The sequence below is a fragment of the Grampus griseus genome, assembly GCF_964374135.1.
Source record: "Grampus griseus genome assembly, chromosome: 2".
Lineage (NCBI taxonomy): Eukaryota > Metazoa > Chordata > Mammalia > Artiodactyla > Delphinidae > Grampus > Grampus griseus.
This window is the reverse complement of record NC_139018.1, coordinates 34,702,968-34,726,243: the sequence shown is the minus strand read 5'-3', so window position 1 is coordinate 34,726,243 and position 23,276 is coordinate 34,702,968. Positions and strand designations below refer to the sequence as shown.

The 23,276-nt window shown below is 37.1% G+C and overlaps 1 protein-coding gene across 6 annotated transcripts in view; it reads left to right on the top strand.

Annotated features, from left to right (window-relative positions):
* The window catches only part of GPHN (gephyrin), a 627,058-nt gene extending 612,830 nt beyond the window's left edge, over positions 1-14,228 (top strand). For all 6 annotated transcript variants that reach the window (XM_082648862.1, XM_082648860.1, XM_082648864.1 and 3 more), the window contains 4 exons: positions 1,127-1,191; positions 4,490-4,593; positions 12,032-12,128; positions 13,241-14,228. In XM_082648862.1, coding sequence (XP_082504988.1) covers positions 1,127-1,191; positions 4,490-4,593; positions 12,032-12,128; positions 13,241-13,374 — 400 coding nt within the window. In that variant the 3' untranslated portion in view covers positions 13,375-14,228. The remainder of the gene's footprint in view (positions 1-1,126; positions 1,192-4,489; positions 4,594-12,031; positions 12,129-13,240) is intronic.
* The last annotated feature ends 9,048 nt before the right edge of the window (positions 14,229-23,276 follow it).

Here is a 23,276-nt window from a genome sequence, read left to right as displayed (position 1 = left end):
TATTACTACTGCTCTCTGGTTCCCAAACCAAAGGCCAGCTTTAAGGGTCAAGATGATGGCAGTCTAGCATTAAGGGGACCTACAGAAAAAAAAAGTAGGGGAAAAAAACAGAAACAAGAACTATAGAAACACCGCCACGTGTACTGTTATGTTATGGTTTAATACCCCTGTGACCCAAAATCTCTGTATCATAGCAGAGTAGAATCAATTCATAATGATGGCTGTAATTCATCAAAAATATTAACGTTCATCATATTATTGCAAAAGGTAATGAGTGAGTGATCCTTTCTTCTTTCAACCAACGAGCAAAAATAGTAAAAAGAAAAACAATTTGGGTGCTTAAAAGGGTAATTTTTCAGCTACTTTTAAATTTCAGCATTCCCTAAGAATTTTGCATCACTCAAGATTCATTAATATAATAAAAATTTTAGCTGAAATTCTATATTAAGGGTAGTCAATAGAAAAAAATCACTATTAATAACCACTTGCCCTCTTCACACTCACACCCCTTTGCATACCCCCATGATGAGGGTTCATGTCAGACTTTTGAGGAAGTATAATTTGATAATATTCTTAAATTACTATTGCTTTAATTTTGTTCTAGTCATGGTATTTTATTTATTTTGACATTTCAAAACATTCCCTTCACAGGAGGGAAGCTTTTATGTTTATTGCTGAGTATAGTCTTAAAGGGCTGAGAAATACTCATCTTGAACAATAGGTAGTTATCTGGTAGACATGTATTACCAGGTAGTCTTCAGATAAAAAGAATGATTGTTATTCTCCAGCAGAAAAAAAAAAACGTATAGACATTGTTAACTAGAGGGGTGGAGAAACTCCAGGATTTGGCATATGCTTCTACGGCACTGACAAGAAGGAAAAAAATGTAAACTACAGAAAACCAGGAAGTTTGGTTACTTGAAAACAGAAGATGCTAAAAAAGAATTAATTTAAATGCTCTCGAAACACTTCAGGTTGTAAAGATTTAAAGGAGAGTCAACAGAAAAGAACTTTCACACGATAGGTGACCTGTATGAAGAACCATGTAACAAGAAAACTGCAGTATTTAACTTACTACTCAGGTTGCTTAGCAGTCACTAACAAACAACCTCTACTTTTCCTCTAGCCTGCCAACGACATTTGCAACTTTGGATATTGATGGTGTAAGAAAAATAATCTTTGCACTACCAGGTAAGAATAGTTGAAATAGTTTCTTTTGCTTTTTCTGGAAAAATGACCAAAATCTTTTTGTTTCCCAGGTGACCAGTCCCCTATCAGAGCGCATGATTTGGAATCTGAAACACCTGGGTTCAAATCCCAGCTTTTCATACTGTATGACCTTGGACAAATCACATAACCTCTCAGAAGCTGTTTCTTCATCTATAAAATGGGGCTAATTAGGGTTGGTGTGAAAGTCAAATTAGTATCTTTCAAAGCACATTTCAGACCCTAAGATGATAATCAGGAGTTAAGTGTCACTACGTCTTTCTAGGGCACCTGCTTTTCCTTAAAGGAAATTGGTCAAAGTTAGCAGTATGATTACCTCTCACAACTAGAGTATTATGCTCAAGGGGCCAAAGGGCCTTAAATCGCCCATGGAAATACTAGAACAAAAAAGTACAAAGCTGCCTTTGGTTCTCACCAGATTTGGACTGGTTGGGGAGAGCAGCAACACAGGAGGGGCTGCAAATACTGATGCTTCTCAGCCAAATCCCAGGCATCATCAGTCTGACCACATCATTATCCCCACCCTCTCCCACGTGAGCAGAAACTCACGTGTTCAGATTATAGAAAAAGCAAAGTGGTTCAGTTTACAATTTTTGGACTTTGGCTGTGCATTTAAAGCCAGGTTTTAAAGCCATTACTAATCTTGATAAATTCTAAAGCAGTTTAGAAGTTTTGTGTATCTACTTATTTTTTTCAATTTTAAAAATTATCCTCTGATCTGTAGCAGTGTGCCATTCTCTATTTTTTGGCATAGATTCCTTTAGAAAATAACCTACTTATTCCTTTCAGATGTACAAGTCTGGTGGCTTTGGGATATTTACCTGCTTTTTTATATTAAATAAAGCTCAAGTAGAGATAGAAAGAAAAGAAGGCAGGCAGAAAATTTTAGAACTTTAAAAACATGTTTAAAGCCCCTATCTGTAAGCATAAAAGAGAGTATGTTTCTCTCATATAGGAAATGTTAAGAGCGAGGTCATGTAAATAAAGTTTTAGTCTTCAAACGATTTCTGTGGTACAAAACTCCTTAGGGCCTTTAATACATCCCTAGATACTCTGAAGACCATTATATAGAGAAATGAAATCATCTTCCTAGCTTCATTTTGACTAGAAGAGACTGTTTTTGTTGTCTACAGAAGATATGACTTGACCTACAAAGTATGTTATAGTGGGAGCCTATTTTGCCATTACTAAGTGTTGTTGATCTGCCAAAGAAGTTATAACTAAATAGCCTATTTTCAAATTGCTTTATTTTGAGATTTTCACTGCTCAGCCTGAAAGTACCAAAAGAGGGCAGCAACAATTCACATGTTCAGATTGTAGAACCAGCAAAGTGGTTCTTTTTATAAGGATTTGAAAACTCAGAATTGGATTTTTGGTTTCTTAAGGTCCTTGCAATTAAAGCCATTACTAATCTTGATAAGTTCTAATGCAGTTGAAAAGTTATGTGTTATCTACTTTTTCTTTTTTTTAACTTTTTAAAATTACTATAGTAACATGTGTTCACTGTAAAAACATTAGAAAACACGGATAAGCATTAAGAAATGTTATCCATAATCTCCCTCCCCCTGAAATAACCACTATTCGCAATTTTCTTGGTGTTGATTTTTCCAGTCCCTTTTCTTATATAGAGCAATTCATATTTTATAGAGTAATTTTATAAAACAGTAGCATTACAGGAATACTGTAATCATTGTTGAGTAATAGCTTTCTTACTTATTTTTCTTTTATTTTTCCTTTATTTGCTTTTCCAGAAAAATTTCCATCTGCTCATATTTTGAGGCAAGAGGAAAGCAATTGATTCTCATTAAGAGTCTGCTGTCCTGTGGGACAGTTCACTTTTTCTATTGAAATAATCAATGTCATTCATCACAACTTTTTTTAACAACTTAAAAAAAATCTATTCTTAACTGCTTTTGTGGGTAGAAGAAAATTAAAGGTATGCTTTTAGCTAGTAATAGGCTAAACTGACCATTGCTTTTATTTTGATGATGAAATAAGCAACACAAAGCCAGGCCAAGGTAACCTAAAATATAATAAGCATTCCCCACCCCCTCTCTCTCTATATATATACATACTCACATACCACTGTATAAAAGTATTAGTAAAATTTGAATTTTAGAACCAAAAGGAATATTAAGAATCATATAATCCAAACCTTTCATTTTGTGGATGAGTAACGTTAGACCCAGAAAGGTTTGGAACTCTTGCCTGGGTCGCATGGCTTGGTTAGTTAACAATACCACACAAGAAGCGAAATCTGTTGTTCTCAGCTCAGTCATTTTTTTCATAGCCCACCATACCTCTCTTTGAAGTGCATGACACACCCAGATTTCTTCTTGGAAAGGTACAGTTGAATTCCTCAAATTTTTCTTATTACTGCAAAAAAACTTGGTGTTTGTATTAATCTGCTCAGGCTGCCATAACAGAATATCACAGACTGGGTGGCTTAAACAACAGAAATTTATTTTCTCACAGTTCTGAAGACTGAAAGTCTAAGATCAACGTGCCAGCAAGGTCGGTTTCTGTTACGATCTTTCTTCCTTGCTTGCAGATGGCCACCTTCTCTCAGTGTCTTCACGTGGCCTTTCTTCTGTGTATACACACTCGTGTTTCTTCCTCTTTTTATAAGGACACCAGTCCTATTGGATTAGGGCCTCACCCTTACAACCTCATTTAATTTTGGTTACCTCTTTAGAGATCCTTTCTCCAAATACAGCCACATTGGGGGTTAAGACTTCAACATATGAATTTGAGGGGAACATAATTCAGTTCCTAAGAGTATTCGCCTTCAAGTCCTTCACGTCTTAAATCATTGTTGTTTTTTTTTTTAGTTTAAAGAAATTTTTGGTTAGAGGGGATTATGGATAAATTTCTTTATTCTTATCCTACTTGCTAATTTTCTTTTGCACTGAGCATGTACTACTATGGTAATTTTAGAACATTTTAAAAATAGCAAGTGCAAACTCATTACTAAAGGCTTTCAACGTACGGCTCTCAGGAAAACAGATATAAATGGTGCCAAACAGCTTCTGTGCATCAGAAGTCTCTGCGTTTCACTGCTAGATCCAAATATTTACACCCTCTGTGGCATTTGGTCAACTACAGCTCTATTCTGGCATCCTTTTGGATTCAAGGTGATTCAGAAGAGGAATGCTAGTGGTTAGTCCTTTCACTCTCTATGATACCTGAAGGTATAGACAGTCATAATTATATGGCAAATTTTTATGTGTGTACTATAAATAACTGCTTGGTTGACTTTCAGGGAATCCTGTGTCAGCCGTGGTCACCTGCAATCTCTTTGTTGTGCCTGCACTGAGAAAGATGCAAGGCATCTTGGATCCTCGGCCAACCATCATCAAAGCCAGGGTAATGTTTTCTAATGACCGGAAACCAAAATTGAAGCCTAATAACAAATTAGGATATGATTTTTTAACTGCCCAAAACAAACGTCTAGAATTTTATATTAGTTTTGAGGAAAAATGTGGTTATAGTCCCCTCTTCATGATAGAAAACAGAGGGAAAGGAGTCCCTTTTATTCCCTTCCCACATTATTCCATGACTCCTAAAGTGAATAATTTTCTCCAGCTAGAAGTCCATTTAGGAGTGGATATGTAATGACAAAATGGTCAATAGAATACTAAACTAATACTAAACCTATATGGAAGGAGGGACAAGAATTTCCCCTATGTAAACTTAGAGAGAACAGCAATTTAGCTGATCACTTTTTCTGTGACCCCGCTGATAAATTTTTAACAGTTCAGAAAAAGACAATTAAAGGACAAGAAAGAGACTCTAGTGAAGCAGAAGAAAAGGGAGACCATATTGTTTGGAAAAAGGACCACTAAGGCTGAGGAATTATACCTGCAGTAAAAATCACTCCGAAATTAGAGTCCCCTTCTCCACCAACACTAACTTCAGTTTGCTTTACTACTACTAGTAAACTAATTATGTAACACAGTTTCTATGTAATAACTAATGAATAATTTTCCTGGCAATTTAAACTATAATACTAAATCAGTACTTTTCTTTCTTTTAAGCTTTACTAAGGTATAATTGATATACACAAATTGCACATATTTAATGTAGACATTTTGATGAATTTGGACATATGCAAACACCTGTGATACCGTCATCACAATCAAGGTACTAAACATATCCATCACCTCCAAACATTTCTTTGTGTTATTTGATTTGTTTGTTTATTTCATGCTAAGAACATTTAATGTGAGAACTATCCTCTTAAAGTATCTTAAAGTGCACAATACCACATTGGTAACTATAGGTAATATGTTGTACAGCAGATTCTTTAAAATGTATTCACCTTGCATAACAGAAACTTTATATCCATTGAGCAACAATTTCCCTTCCCTCCTCCCCTCAGCCCCTGACAACCACCATGCTATTCTCTGCCTCTGTGAGTGACTATTTTAGATACTTCCTATAAGTGGAATCATGCAGTATTTTTGTAACTGGCTTATTTCACTTAGCATCGTGTCCTCTAGGTTTATCCATGTTGCCTCATGGAAAACAGTATGGAGGTTACTCAGAAATTAAAAGTAGAACTACTGTATGATCCAGCAATCTCACTTCTGGGTATATGTCCAAAAGAATTGAAATCAGGATCTCAAACAGATATTTGCACCCCGGTGTTCATTATAGCATAATTCACTATACAAAGATAAGAAAACAACCCAAATTTCCAACAACAGATGAATGGATAGGGAAAATGAAGTGTATGTGTACAATGGAGCATTATTCAGCTTTAAAAAAGGTCAGTCATTGAACATCAAAAGGTATAATTGGATACCTGTTATATGAGAATATAATGGCCTATGGATTGATTAAAAAACAGATATTGAAAATGATAGAACTGTCTATGATTTATAAGAAATATAAACCAGTTTTATTATTATTCAGAGATGAAAAATATAACTAGGTTATAGAAACTTTGGAAAAATTAACTTAAAACTGATCTGCACCAACAGGTGTAAGAATTTTTAAAGTTACTTGATAAATTTTAGATGATTTATAAGGCAGATGAGCTCGAGCGCCTCTCTGTTGGACTAATGAAATCAGTGCCTCATAACTTCTCTAGTACTTTTAAAAGTTAGTGTAAAGCTCCTTTAACCACTCTTTGGAAGTTTTGACCAGACTTGAGCAGAGTCCGGGCCCTAGGTACCAACCAGGGCCTGGAGCATGTCACGTGGGACCTCCACTCTAATAGAATCCCCTCTGGTCATCTGTTTTCTCACAAACTCTCTTCTCCAATCTGTGCAGCTTAGTCCAGCCTCTTCCCTGAGTCTCCTGGAGCTTTCACCTTCCCCTCATTACCACCATCAAACCTTCCCAAGACTTTCAGGTCTTTGGCAATCGTCTAAAAGTCTTCTCTCCCTCACCTTTTATCATCAGTTGCTTTATTTTCATAATTCTAAATAACTTTATTTCTGCTTCAGCAACTCAATACACATATCCTTTTTAATACCATGAAGTGCTCCATCTCAAAAATCACCAACTCTGGTATACAGTTTAGGAACAATGGCAAGTTACCTACCCGTAGATATAAAAGAATTTAAACACTCCTATAACACCTTCCCTTTTCCCTTTCCATAAGTCCCTTCTGGCTTTACCCCTTTCCTCATCCAACCTAAATCCTGTGGTGTATCACTTCAGTGTTTTTCTAACACCCTCAAATGTTTTTTGCCTCTTCTTCCATGAACTGTAGTAACTCTAAGAATCCACAAACTTAGATCAATCCTCCCTTTTTTGTCCTTCAGTTTTATTTCCAGGGCACTGAGTACAACTAAAGAAGAGAGTACAGCTGTTCAAGTTATCCCTTCCAATTTACAAACCTCAGCAGGGGCCAATATTCCCCTTGATGATCCTTTTATATCCTGTGGATCAGCTTTTTCCATTCCTTACTGCAGTCTTCCAAATCTTCACCATTCTCCTAAAGCGCCCTCCACCATCCACATCCCCTGTGTTTTGTAGCCAAATAAGCTGGTTTGAATGATGGCTCCAATGTTTAATGGTTTCTCTTCTAATCCTGCCTCCTTTTAAATCCCTTTTCTAACTCTAATCATGTCAGCATCTCCAATTAAAATTCTTCAATGCTTCCCATGACCGCAGGGTTAAATCCAGACTGCTCAAGTGAGCACAGGAGGCCCTCCATCCCAAGGCCTGTTTTCCCTTCCAGCTTCATCTGCTTCCCATCCTGCACTCTGACCATACCAAGCTTTTTACTGCCTGCAGAACGGACGTGAGATCTCCTTCCTAGGAGGTTCTCTCCTAATCACCCCCATCTCTTTTCTCAGCTTGGAAAATTCCTTAGTCATAAGACTCAGGCATCATGCCCTCTGTGAAGCCTTTCTCAGTGTCCCTAAGAAGGGTTGATTATTTACTTCTTTGTGCTCTATTACACTGTGTTTGCAATTAATTATTTACTGTATTAGATAATTCTTTGAGGTCACTTCTCTAAAAGATGGACAGGACAAAGAGGAAGGAAAAAAATATTCTCCCCTTTTTTTAAGTAACAAGTTTTGTTTTTAGAGCACATTTAGGTTCATAACAAAATTAACTGGAAACTACAGAGAGTTCCTGTATTACTCCTCCTCCCCACCCCATCCTTACACACACAACCTTCCCAGCTGTTGACATCCTGCACCACAGTGGTACATTTGTTACAGTCAATGAACCTACAGTGACACATCATTATCACCCAAAGTCCATAGTTTACATTAGGGTTTACTTTCAGTGTTGTGTATTCTAGGGGTCTTGACAAATGTACAGTTACATGTATCTACCATTGTATATCGTACAGTTTCACAACCCTAAAAATTCTCTGTGCTCTGCCTATTCGTTCCTCCCTCCCTGCTCACCCTTGATCTTTCTACTGTTTTGCCTTTTCCAGAATGTCATATTGTTGGAGTCATACAGTATGTTACCTTTTCAGATTGTCTTCTTTCACTTATTAATATGCATTTGTTCCTCCGTGTCTTTTCACGGCTAGATAGTTCATTTCTTTTTAGCAAGGAATAATATTCCATTCTCTGGATATACCACTGTTTATCCATTCACCTACTGAAGGGTATCTTGGTTGCTTCCAAATTTTGGCAATTATGAATAAATCTGCTATAAACATTTGTGTGCAGGTTTTTGTATGAACATAAACTTTCAGTTCACTTGGGTAAATACCAAGGACTGAGATTGCTGGACTGTATGGTAAGAATATATTTCGTTTTGTAAGAAACTGCCAAAATGTCTTCCAAAGTAGCTCTACCATTTTGCATTCCCACCGTAGTGAATAAGAGTCCCTGTTCTTCCACATTCTCAGTAGGATTTGCTGTGGCCAGTGTTTTGGATTTTTGGCCTTTCTAGTAAGTATCTAGTGATATCTCATTGTTGTTTTAATTTGCAATTTCCTAATGACTTACGATGTTGAACATTTTTTCATATGCTTACTTCTCATGTGTATATCTTCTTTGGTAAGGTGCTCAATTCTTTTGCCCAGTTTTTACCTGGGTTGTTCATCTTCTTATTATTGAGTTTTAAGAATTGTTTGTATATTTTGGATAACAGACCTTTATCAGGTGTGTTTTTTACAATTATTTTCTCCCCGTCTGTGGCTTATCAGCTCATTTCATTGACCTTTCTTTTTTTTTTTCTCATTCTCTCTCTTAGACATTCACATGTAGAGCATACCATATAATACTATACCAAATAATACAATTTTATCTCTTGAGTGACTACTGTGTGCCAGCAAAATATTCAAAGGAAACAGAGGACTCCTAGTCCACAGCTCACTGCCCAGTTTTGAAAGAGTAGAAGAAATCGGCAGAAGTGAAACATCCACCATTTGCAGTGTTTTTCCACCAAAATATTGATATATGTGTATGTTTACTCATGGTACATCATTCTTATAAGCACTGAAGCTTATAGTAAATAGGTGCTTTCTTAAGCTAACTGATGTAATATACCAGAACTATAGTGTCAGTGTAACTAAATATATTGGTGAATAAAGTATTCTGCATTTCAGTAAAATACCATAAAAATCTAATTAGCTTCATCTCTTGCTACAAAAGGAACAGCTGTTTGTGAGGCTGTGAAAAAATTTCATTCACTTTAATTTGATGCAATTGATTCTTGTTTATTAAATTAACAAATATCTTCCTTTAAAACAAACAACCCCATTTTGTAGATGAACAAACAGGTATGGGAAAGCAAAATAAGTTGCCAATACAACACATCGGTTAGCAGTAAAACTGGGAGTAGAACCTAGGTGCCCGTATCTTCCCAGTATATTATTTGCTCCACTGTACTTCCATGAGCCATTCAGTGCCATTGCTGGGGAAAAACCTCAAACACTTGGCAAATGACACAGCCACATGAATAGCTCTTGTGGTTTAGTGCTGGAGAACACACACACCCACACACTCAGGTTGAAAGACAGATTTTTGTCCTCAGGTAAGCACAGAATAATTTAGGAACAATGGCAAGTTACCCCCCAGTAGATATGAAATAGGGTATAAACATAAGTAATATCATGTGAAAGAGTAGAGTGTGACTTAAGGAGAAACACCCTAGAATTGAATTTTATTCTGGATTCCAGATAAAAAGCATAATTAGAATGTTTTAATATTCTAATTAGATTATTAGAATATTTTAAAACAAAGTAACCAGAATGGATTAGAGATGAACTCACTTCAATAAAAATTTCCAGGTCAAGTTTTAACTATATCATTTAATTTAAGCAATATCTGTTTTAGTTGAGTAAAGGATTTCTAGACCATTTTAAGATAGAGTAACTTAAACGATTATTATGCTAATGGAAAATGTTAATTCTCATGCATTGGAATGAGTCTTGTTTTCATTGAACTAATCTTTGATGGGCTATAGATCATAATTATGTACTGTATAAACTTGTTCAAGTTATACCTTTTAGGCACCTGCTACCAACACATTATCACCTTGATCAGATTTCAGGATGAATTTAATGACATAGATTAAAAAAAAAAAAAACAGTGGCTCCAGGTTGAATGTTGATTGGTCATTCTGTATAATGTGTGTGAACAGAAATTGGCTATGTTACAAAGATATGAAAGATGCCATTCCATAGCAAAGACTCATTCAGAGGAATTCTTCTAGTGCCAGTGATGTGACCAAACCAAAGTGGTATAACTTTTATGAGACTACTTTTATTTGCTTTAATGAGATTGTTTATCAGTATTGGGACTGATATAATCAGTCCTGATTACAGAATAATCTGATAATCAAGAGAAAAGAAAGTAACTATCCCTTTTGATTAATCTCTAAAATATACAAATACCTCATGCAACTCAATATCAAAAAAACAAACAACTCAATCAAAAAATAGGCAGAGGAGTTAAATAGACATTTCTCCAATGAAGACATATAGATGGCCCGGGGGCACATGAAAAGATGCTCAATATCACTCATTATTAGAGAAGCGCAAATCAAAACTATAATGAGATAGTCAGAATGGCCATCATCAAAAAATCTACCAACAATAACTGCTGGAGAGGGTGTGGAGAAAAGGGAACCCTCCTACACTGTTGGTGGGAATGTAAACTGGTACAGCTACTATGGAGAACTGTATGGAGATTCCCTAAAAAACTGAAAATAGAGCTACCATATGATCCAGCAATCCCACTCCTGGGCATATATCCAGAGAAAACCATAATTTGAAAAGATACATGCACCACAGTGTTCATTTCAGCACTATTTACAATAGCCAGTACATGGAAGCAACCTAAATGTCCATCAACAGAAGAATGGATAAAGAAGATGTGGTACATATATACAATGGAATATTACTCAGCCATAAAAAAGAATGAAATCATGCCATTTGCAGCAACATGGATGGACCTAGAGATCGTCATACTGAGTGAAGTAAGTCAGACAAAGACAAATATCATAGGATATCACTTATATGTGGAATCTTAAAAAAGGGTACAAATGAACTTATCTACAAAACAGAAATAGAGTTACAGATATAGAAAACAAACTTAGGGTTACCTGGGGGTAAGGGGGGAGGTGAGGAAGGATAAATTGGAAGATTGGGATTGACCTATACACACTATTGTAAAATAGATAACTAATAAGGACCTACTCTATAGCACAGGGAACTCTACTCAGTACTCTGTAATGGCCTATATGGGAAAAGAATCTAAAAAAGAGTGGATATATGTATATGTATACCTGATTCACTTTACTGTACACCTAAAACCAATACAACATTGTCAATCAACTATACTCCAATAAAAATTTTAAAAAGAAAATATCCCTTTCATATTAAAGATAAGTGTATGAATGAGTAGCTGAATTAGCACCTCAGTAAATCTTTACTGGATGGATGGATAGATGGATGGATGGATGGATGGATGGATGGATGGATGGACGGACAGTTGGATGACACACCGATAAATGGATGTTGAGCTTGTATGTTTGTGTAGGTCTACCTCCTTTATTTTCAATGTTAAAACATCTGCTTTGATTTCTTAATTCATAGGTCAGAGGTAAAATTAGAATTTAAAAATAGACTTTATATTTTTCATCTGCCCTTTTTCCTACTGCGGGTACCAACTTCTTAGCCTTCTTTTCTCTTTTCACCAGAGCAACGCAACCTCTGGACTTCCTGTATTAAGAACATAAGGTGGCAGTGGTGGAGACAGCAGAATGCCAAGATATTTCCATGTCCATTGAACTCTTTGCACAACTGCCACCACCCTGTAGTTTTAAGAGATGATCAGGTGATCAAGTTTGTTTTCTTTTCCTCATTTTTCTGTAGTTATCATGTGATGTAAAACTGGATCCTCGCCCAGAATACCATCGGTGTATACTGACTTGGCATCACCAAGAACCACTACCTTGGGCACAGAGTACAGGTTAGTCATTCACACCTGCAGGTATCTCTATACACCCATCCTGTTAAAACACAAATTTATGTATAACCTCCTTCCTTGAGTATACCTAATTTTGTAATTATTGTACATTTTCCCTTTTGAAAGATTAGATGTTAACTTATTCCTAAAACAGTGTAGCATAACAGGACAAGAGGAAAAAAAAAATAAAGATTTTGTTATTCCATGGAGCCATATTTTCTAGATAAACATTTGAAATACAAATCTAAAATTACAGAAGATTTTTATCTGTTTGTTCAACCAGTAAGTTCTGAGCATAACTTTGATGGTAGGAAAAGGAGGGGACTGGGCTATGCCACCCATCAGTGTGAGATTAAAGCCCAATTAGAGTGTGATTCTCTGTAGCCTTTACTATACACTAGATATTGGTAAGATTTAAGGACTGAGAAATCAACGTTGATAATTCAGAGTTCTGAAGTTACCTGCTGTAGACTTTAAACTTTTATCCCCAACTTCTCTAGTCATATTTTACCCGACTTTTGATGGGATTCCAGAAAAAATTAAACAAAGGTCCTATCAAGTGCAAACATCAGCTAGCACAGTGAGTAGGTCTCTGATGGGCTTTGCCATCAGACTTGCATTCAAATTGGCCACCAACTAATAAGTAGGACCCTAGGCAAGTTATCTAACCTCTTTTGAGTCGTTGAGAATTAAATAAGGTAGTTGAGTAAAAGGTCTACCACCTTGTCTGGTACTTAGTAAATACTAAAGAAATGGTAGCCACTGCTGTTATTATCATTATTGTTTTAATAGGGTTTAAAAGCCTGTCTTTTCAGACACACGTCACATTTTAGCCTGAATTGAGAAATTCTATGGTATTTTCCACAATGCTGTAAAATTTTGGTTTTGTTCTTTTAAGCAATAATTTGTAATGTTTATTTTTAAAGTTCAGTGAGAAGGTAGTAGGATACAGTAGCAAGGCCACCTGAAAAAGGTACTGGGAAGTCTGATCATCTCTCTTCCTCTTGAAGACCTGTGTTTCTGTTCATCAGTTTTTATTCTGAAAAGGACTGCAAGGGCTGCGCATGCATACACCATGACGCTGATGCTGCTGTAATGAGAGTATTTCCTCCTAGGTAATCAGATGAGCAGCCGTCTGATGAGCATGCGCAGCGCCAACGGATTATTGATGCTTCCTCCAAAGACAGAGCAGTACGTGGAGCTCCACAAGGGCGAGGTGGTGGACGTCATGGTCATCGGACGGCTATGATGGTCACCAGCGGGAGAAAGCTTTGATGCATGTCTACATACCATTGACTGTATCCTGTAATATGCAACGGCACAGCTAGTTTTTCTGATTTGGATAAAAGTTGATCTGTATGGTCAACATCTTGAACTATATTTCAAAAGAATTTAAATACCTTTTAAAGAAAAAAACACCTAAAAATAAATCTTAACAGACAACTCTATTCTGATTATATCAAAGCAAATTTTTCCTTTCTTGCAAATTGCTTTGTGTGTTCAATGCTAGGTCTGATAGCGATAGCTTTTAGTAGACAGCAGTAGGTGCCTGCAGAACTTGTGTTTTTCTCATCTTTAAAATACAACTACTTATGCTCTTAAATCAAGGCTGTCTGCTTATTTATACTAGCGTAGGCAACACTTGGATTTCCCTTCTTAGTATGCTTCATAACCGCTTTACAGAGAGCTTTTGCTTGTTATTTATCATGTATCTCGTGTTTATGTGCACAGTGCCAAACAAAGAGTGACTGGGTGGTGGCCCTGCCCTGCCTCAAGGAGAACCATCCCCGCAGAGCGTTCGGGGGTGGGGGGGCCTCGCATCCCAGTAGCCTCATGGCACAGTACTCTTGGGCAGTAACTGGATACCTTTTATTTGAACAAACAAACTGGGGGGAAAAAATGCTTCCTTAAGTGCTGACAGCCTTTTTAACCAATACATTTAAAATTGTACAGAATAAAAAATAAAATCAAAGACTGATCTTGTACAGATATTAGTGTTACCAGCATTCATGTGGAAATCAAGAGCAAAGAAAAAACAATGTTAAACAACTCTGTACCATAACATTTTCTGTAATGATACTGAAACTTAATGAATAAAAAAAATCCTCGATCATTATTTAAAATCCAGTGTGTGTTGGCCTTGTTAATAAAAAAAGAGAAGATTGTTATGCCATTCTGATGGGGTTCTGCCTGGATAAAAGGAATAGTTCAGATGGCTTAGCAAGGTTAAGTGGTATAAAGGAGATTTTTAAAAATATAGAGTAATCTATATTTTACTGTAGCATTGTGCAAATACAGATTAGAAAGTAGGAGAGAACCTGTAGTTGGTCTGGTCTTTCCAGTCATAGCTGGAGAATAGCAAGGAAATTTAGAGGAAAGATAGTTGATAATTTAGAAAAAAACTACATTTTTATTTCAGATGTCATAAAAACAAATTTCAAACATCTACAGTTCCTTGGAATAGAGGGGGAAAATAAGTAATGAACCATAAAATTGCAGATGAGTACCTGGACATTTTTTTATCATGTTTGGAAGTGAAAAATGGGAAAAATCTGTACTGACTATAGAAAATACAGTTGAAATATATGCTATCCACAATGGCTTCTTTAATAAAAACTTAGGGGCACTTTCCAAACAGTGGTAACGGGGCACATTAAATATGCTATAGAGTACTTAGTAAAGCAAACAACAAAAATTAGCCCACTAGTAGACAAGGTGCCAAATGATGGTAATGAAAAAAGCCAATTTGTAAACAATAAATATTTGATACTTATACTTGATATTTCCAAAGTTGAAAATAAAATGTTCTACATTTTAAATTTAGTTTATATGTTCAATTAAAGAAGATAAGGTTAATTAATAGAGGTCAAATGAAAGCTCATGCAAGGAGTTCTTTACCTACATTCATCCAAGAAATATTTATTAAGCATATACTGTGTGCTTGAGTACAAGGTCCATCATGCTATACTATGTACAAGAATGAATAGGGATAATTGCTAACATTACAGTCCATCAAGGAAGATTAAAAAAACATGTGCAAGTAAGCATAATATTTGATATGTTTGATATTTGATAATATGGTAGAATGTGTAAAATGTGATAAATGCTGTAATTCAGATTTAAAGAGTTGGAGGAGTTCCAGTGAGAACCTTCTACAAGGTAAGATTTCAAGGCGTAAGAAATTTAGTGGGTCTTGAAGTCAAGGTAGAATTTTAAAGGTGATAATGCAGGAAGAAGGGTATTCTAGAAACAATGTACAATTGATAATAATTGTTATTTTTATTATAGAATTTAAGATCCACAAGGGCAATGATTTTTGTTTGTTTTGTTTACTGATATTATCCCCAAATCCTTAGAGTTCCTAGCATATGTGCATATGGATAGGCAAAAGTAAATATTTGTTTCATGAAACATTATACAGAGCTTACCAGGCACTTTTCTAAGCACTTTTCATATGTTTAATTTTCACAACAACCCTGTAAGTGTTATTATTCCTATTATAGATGAGGAAACTGAGGCACAGAGAGGTTAAGAAACTTGTCCAGGGTGACACAGCTAATAAAAGGAGGAGCCAGGATGCAAACTTAACAATCTGGCTTCAGAGTCCATATTCCCAAACACTAAGCCATAGAAACAGAAAATTGATATATTTGTAAGACCAAAAAAGTACATGTTTGAGGCCCAAACAGTGAACTTCTTGAATACCAGGGTAAGGAGTCTAGATTTATTCCAGAGACAATTAAACCATTAGAGATTCTTGATGAGGGAAGTATTAGGATCATTTTTGGGGGAAAAAAAATGCTCTGGCAGCGTTGAATAGGATAGACTGTATTGAGGAAAAACTGAAGAGAGACACCAATTAAGAAGTGATCATTATTGTGCAGGTGAGGGGTGATGATAGCCTTAACCATAATGTTAGAGGGGTAATGGTGATAGGAAGGTCATGACAACTGAGTGTGCCTCTGGACCTAAAAAATAGAAAGAATTTTATGACTGATTACAAGTGTTGGAAAGGAAGTTAGACGAATAAGAGATGATTCAAAGTCTTTAGTCTTGGCTGACTGAGAACATGTTCAACAAGAAACAAAAAAAAGAAAGTCAGAAACATGGATTTTGTGGAGGAGCTGGTAAGTTTGGACATGTGTTTGAGATGTCAGAGGGGCCCTAAGGTAGCCATGTCCTGTTGACATTTGAAAGTATAGGTTAGGAGTTCACAGAAGAGATACTGGCTGAATATAACCTTGGGGATCCTTCACATGAAGGTAGTATTTGAAACGTAAAGGTAGATAGGAAAGATTATTAAGGAAGGACTTGCCAAGAAAAGAGGACAGAGCCTTGGGAAGCACCTTATTTTGGAGTGTTGGAGGAAAAAGCCATGGATGTAATGAAAGGAAGAGCAGTTTGTAGAAGAGGAAAAACAGGGAACTGCAGTGTCCCAGAACAAGGGAGGGGAGTTTCAAGAAGGAAAGATAATCAACTGTCAAAAATAAATGTCAAGAAGAATGAGGGCTCAAAAGAATGTATTGATCAGGCAATCATTTGTGAGCTGCAAGAGTGCAATTTCAATAATGGGTTGAAGGCAAAAGCCAGATAGCAAAATAGAAACCGTGACTATGAAATATTTGGAACTTGGGCATGAGGAAAGAAAGATAGACACAGGATGGTAGCTTGAACCAATTACAAGATGAAGAAAAGATATTTGTTTGAAAAACAATAGTAGTGGGCATATTAAAAATTTGAGAGTAAGGTTCCAGATGGGGAAAGGAGAAGAGGAAGGAAGGGATGGATTAAAGGACACTGATGGCCCAGTTAGGCTGGAGAAGAAAAGGAACATTTTTCTTTCTGAATTAGAAAAGGAAAAAAATATATATGAACACATTTGAGGTAGATTCAAGGGAAATTTAATTTAAAACTTAAGGGTCAATAAAATGGTTCTACTTGGTACAGTGAAAGTCAACGTCATATAATCTATTTGCATTATTTGACCAAAATTATTTTAAAATTATGTATGTATGATGTATTACAATTCTTTGTCTTAGTAGTTGATATTTAAATAAAAGATTATAAGGTGTTTTTAGATTCTTGCTTATAGCTGTGTGGAAGTTAAGCAGTTCCTTTTTTTCATGTTTGTTTGTTTTTTCTTATGATTATACAAGCAGTACATACCTATCCACCAAAGTCTACAGCAAGACTGCCACCCCCACTAAATTGACAGGCTCCCTGCCCAGACACCCAGCCCCTTCTCTAGGTCACAAAGAAGTGCTTGACCCTCTTCTGTCAAGGACCCACCTTTCTGCCCAAGCCCTATAGTCTGCTCTATCTAACCTATAGTGTCACGTCTCTCTGCTTACATGCTTTCCCATCAGCTTTATACATCCTTAAAATTCTCCTTTGTCCTAAAAACAAAAATGAAAACCTCCCTTAGCCCCCTGCCTACCCATAGCAATTACCCAGTCTTTCTTGTTCCCTTCAGAGCTTGACTTTCAGAAAGAATTGTGTATATTTATCTATGTAGTTTCCATTTCTGGGGTTCTTCATTCTTTGGTGTGGATCCACATTTCCATCTGGTATCATTTTTCTGTTGCCTGAAGGAGTTCCTTTAAAATTGTTGTGTGGGTCTGCTGGTGATATATTCTTTCAGCTTTTGCATGTCTGAAAAAGTATTTGTTTTGCTTTTGTTTTTGAGAGAGATTTTTGCTGGGTATAGAACTCCAGGTTTATAGTGTTTTCCTTTCATTACTTTAAAGATGCCCCTCTTCTCGCTTGCATTGTTTCCAGTGAGAAAACTGCTGTCATCCTTATCTTTGTTCCTCTGTACATAGCATATATGTTTTCTCTGGCTGCTCTTAAGACTTTTTTCTTTGTCGTTGTTTTTAATCAGTTTGATTATGATGTGTATTGGTGCAGTTTATTGAGGTTGAGGTTTATTGAGCTTCTTGGATCTATGGATTTATCATTTTCATCAAGTTTGTAAAGTTTTCAGTTATTTCTTTAAATACTTTTTCTGTTTGCCCCACTCTCTTCTCTCTTTCAGATACTCCAATTATCTGCACATGAGGGCACTTGAAATTGTCCCACAGTTCACAGATGCTCTTAATTTGGGGGGACTCTTTTTCTCATTGTGTGTTTCATTTTGGATGGGCTCTATTGCTATGCTTTAAGTTCACTACTCTTTTCTTCTGCAATGTCTAATCTACCATTAATCCTATCGAGTGCAATTCTCATCTTAGACATTGTAGTTTTTATTTTATTGAAGTATAGTTGATTTACAATATTGCATTAGTTTCAGGTGTACAGCATAGTGAATCAGGTGTGGGTTTTTGCAGATTATATTTCATTATAGATTATTACGAGATATTGAATATAATTCCCTGTGCTATGGTAATTCCTTGTAAGCAGTTCCTTTTTAACCTGCTTTCTTGGTTCTGTGCTTTGGTTGTTTCAAATCATGTAACACATAATGAAAAAAAGAATATAAGCAGATTACATATACCAAGTAAATGCTATTAAGTGATGTTGCATGTTACAGCAAGTGGATTCTTTGGATGGCTTTTGTTTTTTCAATTATTTGCTAACCAAAAACACTTTGTGGATCTAACCCATAACCAACTCTTGATCTTCATGAAACCCTAATAGGTAAGTCATTATCATTCCTAATTATAGAAAGTAGGGATTTATGTACATACAGAATTCAAAGCAAATAAATTATGTATCTTATTATCCCAATGATGATGGGTGGATCTATGTTAAATAATACATTGTATTCTAACAGGCTTATAAGAAGTGTTGAGCTCAACTGTCTATAACAGAGTTACATCATTATAGAGTTCATTTATAACTTGGCCTAGAACCAAGAGGTTAAAAAGTTGCTCAATTCTGGCCATTTTGTATGGTCAGTTAGCAGTATGTCTCCTGTAGTCTTTTGTAATAATTCAATAATTTATTTAACAAGCATATATTAAGTTCCTACAGTATGCAAGGCTCCATGCTAGGCTCTGAGGATACAGTGATGAATGAGACCAAGACTCATATCCAAGAGGAGACAGATTATGAGAAAGCAAAAAAAAAAATTTTTTTGAAATACAGATTATGAAAAGTCTATGAAGAAAATCCTATTATAGTTAGAGAGTAACTGGATGGAGCCCTAAATCATATTCAGTTGTGTAAGATCCAGCCATTAAGAAAGGCAGAAATTACACTAAGAGACTTTAGCGTGACAATAAGTTAAATCTGTGTTGGAGATCTGGAAAAGCACAAAAGAAACATGGAAATGTCAGAGATAATAACTATAGGAAGTGGATACCACAAAAAACTAGGGCTGGGAGATGGGAGGAAGATGTTAGAATTATCAGAATCTGGAAGCTCAGAGGTTAGACCTCTTGGAGCTAGGACTCAACCCTCCAAGGAAAGGGCACTGCCCAGATGCTAATTCTGAGAGTGAGGGGAAAAAAAGGCTAGAACAAGTTGCCATTACCAGGGTGACAGAGAGAATCAAGAAGCAATCAGGAACGAACACAAGTCCCTTCTTCCCTCCCTCTGCTTGCCGAGTTCCCTGTAGTCTAATGCAGCCTATTGTTCAACCTAACAGGAAGCCAGCTGGCAAAAAAAAAAAAAAAAAAATGTCATTAGCTGAGTTCCAGCCCCAGCACCACAATGTAGAATGCAATGGTGGATTTAGAGCTGAGAGACAGTCACTTGTCCAGGGATTGAGGAAAGGGTTCTCTAAACAGGTGACATTTGAAGTCAGATCAGAAGAATGAAAATAAGCCCCACATGTTAAGAACTGAGAGAAGAGCATTTCAGACAGAGAAAAGGGCTTAAAGAATACAACACCAGAAAGGAGACAGAAGCATGATGAGGGAGAGGGGAGGGTTCTGAGATACAGCTGGAGAGAACTGAAGCCGGGATGCAGCCAGATCACGCTCACACATGTATAGGCTCTTGGGTGTATACTGAACACACACACATACACACACACACACACACACATCCCTATGATATATGTCAAATAGCCTAAGAGCATGGGAAGCCACTGAAGGTTTAAGAAAAAAGCCTCTTATTTACTAAACACCTATTGAATACAAGGCACCATGCTAGACAAGGGCTCCTGCAAACAAGGAACTCATCCTTCCTGCCTCCTACACCTGTTCCTCTGCCTGTGTTTTGTTTCTTGGTTAATGGCACCACCATTTACCCAGTTTCCCAAACCAGAAACCTCTGAGTCACTCTTTCTTCTCACTTCCCACATCCAGTTAGTCACCAAGTTCTGTCAACTCTACTAATAGTTCCTAAATTAACCCTCTCTTTTCTAGTCCCACTGCTACCATCTTAATCTGTATGCCTCCAGAATTGCCCTCCCTGAGTCTGTCCTTCACACTGCTACCAAAGTGATCAATGCAGAGCATAAATCTCTCTGTGCTAAAACTCCTCATCAGAAAACTGCTGCAACAAATTAAGTCCAAGCCCCCAGTTAGGTTCTTTAAAGTCCTCTGTGATCTAGCCCCTCCCTCGTCCACCTTCACTTTCCCCCCTCACTTAACAGCAGACCATTTGCAGTTACCCCTTCAAAGCATGTCATTTTATGCCTCAATGCCTTTGCTCAGGCTGGCTAATCTTCCAAGATTAACTTTGGACATTAACTCCTCCAGGAACCCTTCCCTAAATCCCCAAACTGGACTTAGTGCATCTTATCTGTGCTTCCACTTATCTCTGCATCCCACTGAAATTATCTGCTTACATCACTCCTCCTCCACTTAATGGCAGAGACTGTTCACCTCTGTAGCACCAGGAAATAGTAGGTACTCATTGCTAAACTGACCAACAGAATTGACCTTGTATAGCACTCACCAGGGAACCAGAGACAGAACCTGGCATAAAAACTTCATATCATGCTTAAGATATGCAGTAGAGAGGACCCCATGCAGGCATGAGCAAGTTGGCACATCTCATGAGGAACAAGGACAGAAGGTTAATTGGTCATGGACCTCATTTCAACAAAGTGCCTCAGACTCAGAACTATGACATCATCTCCACGTAAAGTTATAAGTATGGTTTAATACTCTGTGCACGGTAAAACGCATTATATTTTAAAGGTAAATATTTAAAATATACCATGATTTTTATTTCCCTCTTTTGGTATTTCTTCACTTTTTAAGATACCAGTAGCCTCGAAAAAAATAGAAGTGAGAAACGAAGAGTTTCATCAAGACATCAGAATTAGTAACACCAACATGGAAGAGATGAATCAGATTTATGCAGAAATGTACCCTGGTCCTGAGTCAGGAAGCACAGAAAATGGCAAGTGATCACACAACAAATATGCTGAATGAAGAAAGAGCCAATGGTACTCATACAACTAGAGGAAGAATTTGTCCATCCGAAAGAGGGCATTCAGGATAAAAGACGGGAAAGGGAGTGTCTGAGGCAAAAATAAAAGGAAACCCTTTGATCCTGCACATGTACAGACTGCCCTTGCCTGCAGGCTGAGCCAGTTATACGTGGAGAGTTATCACCAGAGCCTGATGCCAGTAAACACTCCATTTATGCATCCAGCCCTCAACACTGCTTCTGGGAAAACTGCCTGATACACATCCTATGGGAGTGGATGCTGTGGTCTCCCTGATCCCAACACATGGTCCCACATGGAAGTTACCGTTCTTAAGGAAATAGGAACCCTATCATCCACTCAAAAACTCAGAGGGTATTTATTCTGAGAGACTGAATATCCTCTGGGCCCTGTCCAAAGCAAGTGTGTGAATCTAGAATATGGTGACCCAAATGAAGTTAATTCACTAAGGTCATGCCCCCCAGGCCTAAGTGGTGAGTTAGCATCCCCTGGTGCCCTTCCATCCTCAAGAGCAGGGGAGGGAGTGGCTAGACAGGTGGGCATCTGCAGCACTGGACCACAACACAAAGGTGAAGAAGGACAATCTGACAGGGAAGCCACAGAGAAAAGCAAAGACAAATAACCTAATCATGTATCTTCAAGAGAGAAGAGAACTTCAGAGAGAGAATACCATGCAGTTCTTTACATTCATTCATTCACCCAACAATTACTGAGTGCCTACTACAGCACGTGTCTGGATATACTAGAAGCTGGAGGTATGAAGATGAAGAGGCCTCTGCCCTCTAAGAATCCTACCTTCTTTAGAAGTTTTTCTTCATAGAAGCACAAAGCGGCTTAAATATGTTTAAGTCTCTGAAAATTGGGATGTTGGTAGATTGAATGATAAATTATCACTTGAATGATAAATGATAGTGTTTTCAACTTTCTCAGTATATCTTTTCCATGGTGATCCTATGACTAAATTGGCTTTTCTCTCCAGGGAAGCCTCTGAAAACCTCACGTGGCAACCAGAACTACTGCTCCTGAGCTGTGCAGCTCCACAGGAATGCTAGCAACACCTAACCCCAGGGTTAGGGGCTGACCTTCAGGGCTGCTGCTTCCCAGCGTTCTTCTCTTACTTCAGAGACTATGTCAGCACATTGTGATGCAGGAGCCTTAGAACAATGCCCAGGGAAGTCTGGCCTCCTGTGCTTCTTTTACTAAGTGGTAAGTTGCCTGTCCAGTAGACTGAAAATACCTGCCAAAGAAATGTGAAAAGAGTTGGAAACGTGCTATTTGGAGACTATTCTAGTAGACATCCAGGAGATCTCCAGAGATCTGTTTCATCCTCACCTCTATGTAAGTGACTGTCTGCCTACTGCAACTTTGGTGTGAACCTGAGAGAGAAGGAAAGGATAGTTCAGTGAATTCTCATAATTCGAGGGCAAAATGTCTGTTCTTTTTCCACCTTCCCCTTTTCCTTAAAGTTTCATTTCCTTCTAGTTTCAACCAGAGCAAGCAAGAAATCTCAGAGACTTAACACCTGGTTACTGAATTTCTTTTTCTTAAAAATAGTTTCATTGAGAGTTTCTTTGAAAACAAGTTTTCTGATGATTTTTACATTTTGATTTTTCAAACTTTCTTCCATAAGTGACTGAATTGAATGAATTTATGGAAATATGGTCATTTTAAATTATTCAAATGAGAGAGAAGATCTAGAACACAGGGCTTTTCTGTTCAAAGCTAAAAGGTTAGCTGGGGCCCCATTGTCAGAAGAGAGTGAGGCCACAACAGTTATATCTTCTCTAAGGTTCAACCAGAATTGC